Raw genomic sequence first — 1,398 nt, 5'->3', positions numbered from 1 at the left:
AGTGCGTTCCCTGCTTTTGCATCACCCAGGGACCCCTCTATTATGTTAAAGCATGACCTTTTTTCAACATTTTCAAAGCGATGGAGAATTCCTCCCCAGCCCTTCCTTCTACCAGATTCCACTGCTTCCCACTGTGCCCCAAATCAACTGAACCCAATACCTGCTTGCAGGCATAATTGCAGAGTTCACACTTGAACCTCTTCTCGTTCTTATGCGTTTTCTGGTGCTGGATGAGGGCGTAGCGTTCATGGAAGACGTCAGGACAGTAACGGCATCGCATCTCTGTAGCTTCGTACGTATGCAAGTTCCGCAAGTGGACACCTGAAAGGACCACACGACGTTGTATACTTACAGAGCAGGATTTTCTGTTAGGCGAGCTCCCCCTACCCTCCAGCTCCGGGTTTCTCAATCTTGGCACTCCTGACATTTGGAGCCGGATAACTCCCTGTTGCAGGGGGCCCTTCTAGGCATTGTAGGATGTGTAGCAGCATCTCTGGCCTCTGCCCACTAGATGTCAGCAGCATCCCCAAGGTGTCACAACCAATAATGTCTTCAGACATCACCAAATGTCCACAAGGGGGCAGAACTGCTCCAGGTTGAACCCCTGGTCTAAATGGACAGTATACAGTACAGAAATGTCATCTTAATATCTTCTCAATACAGAGTCAACTTTTACATAAAGTAGGTCACATTGGACCTAAACTGTTTACTAACAAAACACACCGAGAACCTTATCGTTATGTAGATGGAGTCTTAGAATGACTTTAAAGTGGTTTTACACAGCAAAGATACAACCTCGGTATTTTCACTTAAAGACTACGAGCCAAAAAGAAAACAAAGAATCCAGCTGTTGTGTGGAAGTCAGCGTCCTGCTACGTCCTGTGCCGCAATGGACCGGAGACACATGGTGAGGGCGGGCTGGACGTGCTCACGCGTCATTTCTGCTCAACCGAGTCAGGCGTTTTGGCAATTGCAGAACGAGGTACACCCCCACACATACCGGCTCAGCCACCCAAAGAGCCTGATTTCTCATCTAGTCACGGGAGGGGACATTGAGCGCGTTCATCAAAGGGGAAATACGGAGAGTAACACCTACCTGGACGTGCCAGAAGCCATATTACTTTGCCACGTCGAAGACTCCTACCTTCTTCTTAGCAACTCGCTTGTGGCCCTACACCCTACAGAGTCCACCAGGGCCGTGTTTCTTGGGGGGCTGGGAGCTATCCTGGTGGTGCAGTGGTTAAGAGCTCGGCTGTTAATCAAAAGGTGGGCAGTTCAAATCCACAGTGGCTCCTTGGAAACCCTATTCTACTCTGTCCCATAGGTTTGGTAGCTATAGTAACACCAGCACAAGGTCAGGATGCGAAAGAAAATTTCAGACTTTGTCAAGCACCTCCA

At 49.0% G+C, this 1,398-nt stretch overlaps 1 protein-coding gene across 1 annotated transcript in view; it reads right to left on the bottom strand.

The window, feature by feature from the left end:
- Positions 1-1,398, bottom strand: part of CTCFL (CCCTC-binding factor like) — a 42,360-nt gene that overhangs the window by 19,004 nt on the left and 21,958 nt on the right. The window contains exon 8 of the mRNA XM_012558463.1: positions 161-321. Within this exon, the coding sequence (XP_012413917.1) occupies positions 161-321 (161 nt within the window). The remainder of the gene's footprint in view (positions 1-160; positions 322-1,398) is intronic.

This window comes from Trichechus manatus, unplaced genomic scaffold, assembly GCF_000243295.1.
Source record: "Trichechus manatus latirostris isolate Lorelei unplaced genomic scaffold, TriManLat1.0 scaffold00008, whole genome shotgun sequence".
Classification (NCBI taxonomy): Eukaryota; Metazoa; Chordata; class Mammalia; order Sirenia; family Trichechidae; genus Trichechus; species Trichechus manatus.
The sequence above is the reverse complement of the archived record's forward strand: the minus strand, read 5'-3'. Positions and strand labels throughout refer to the sequence as shown.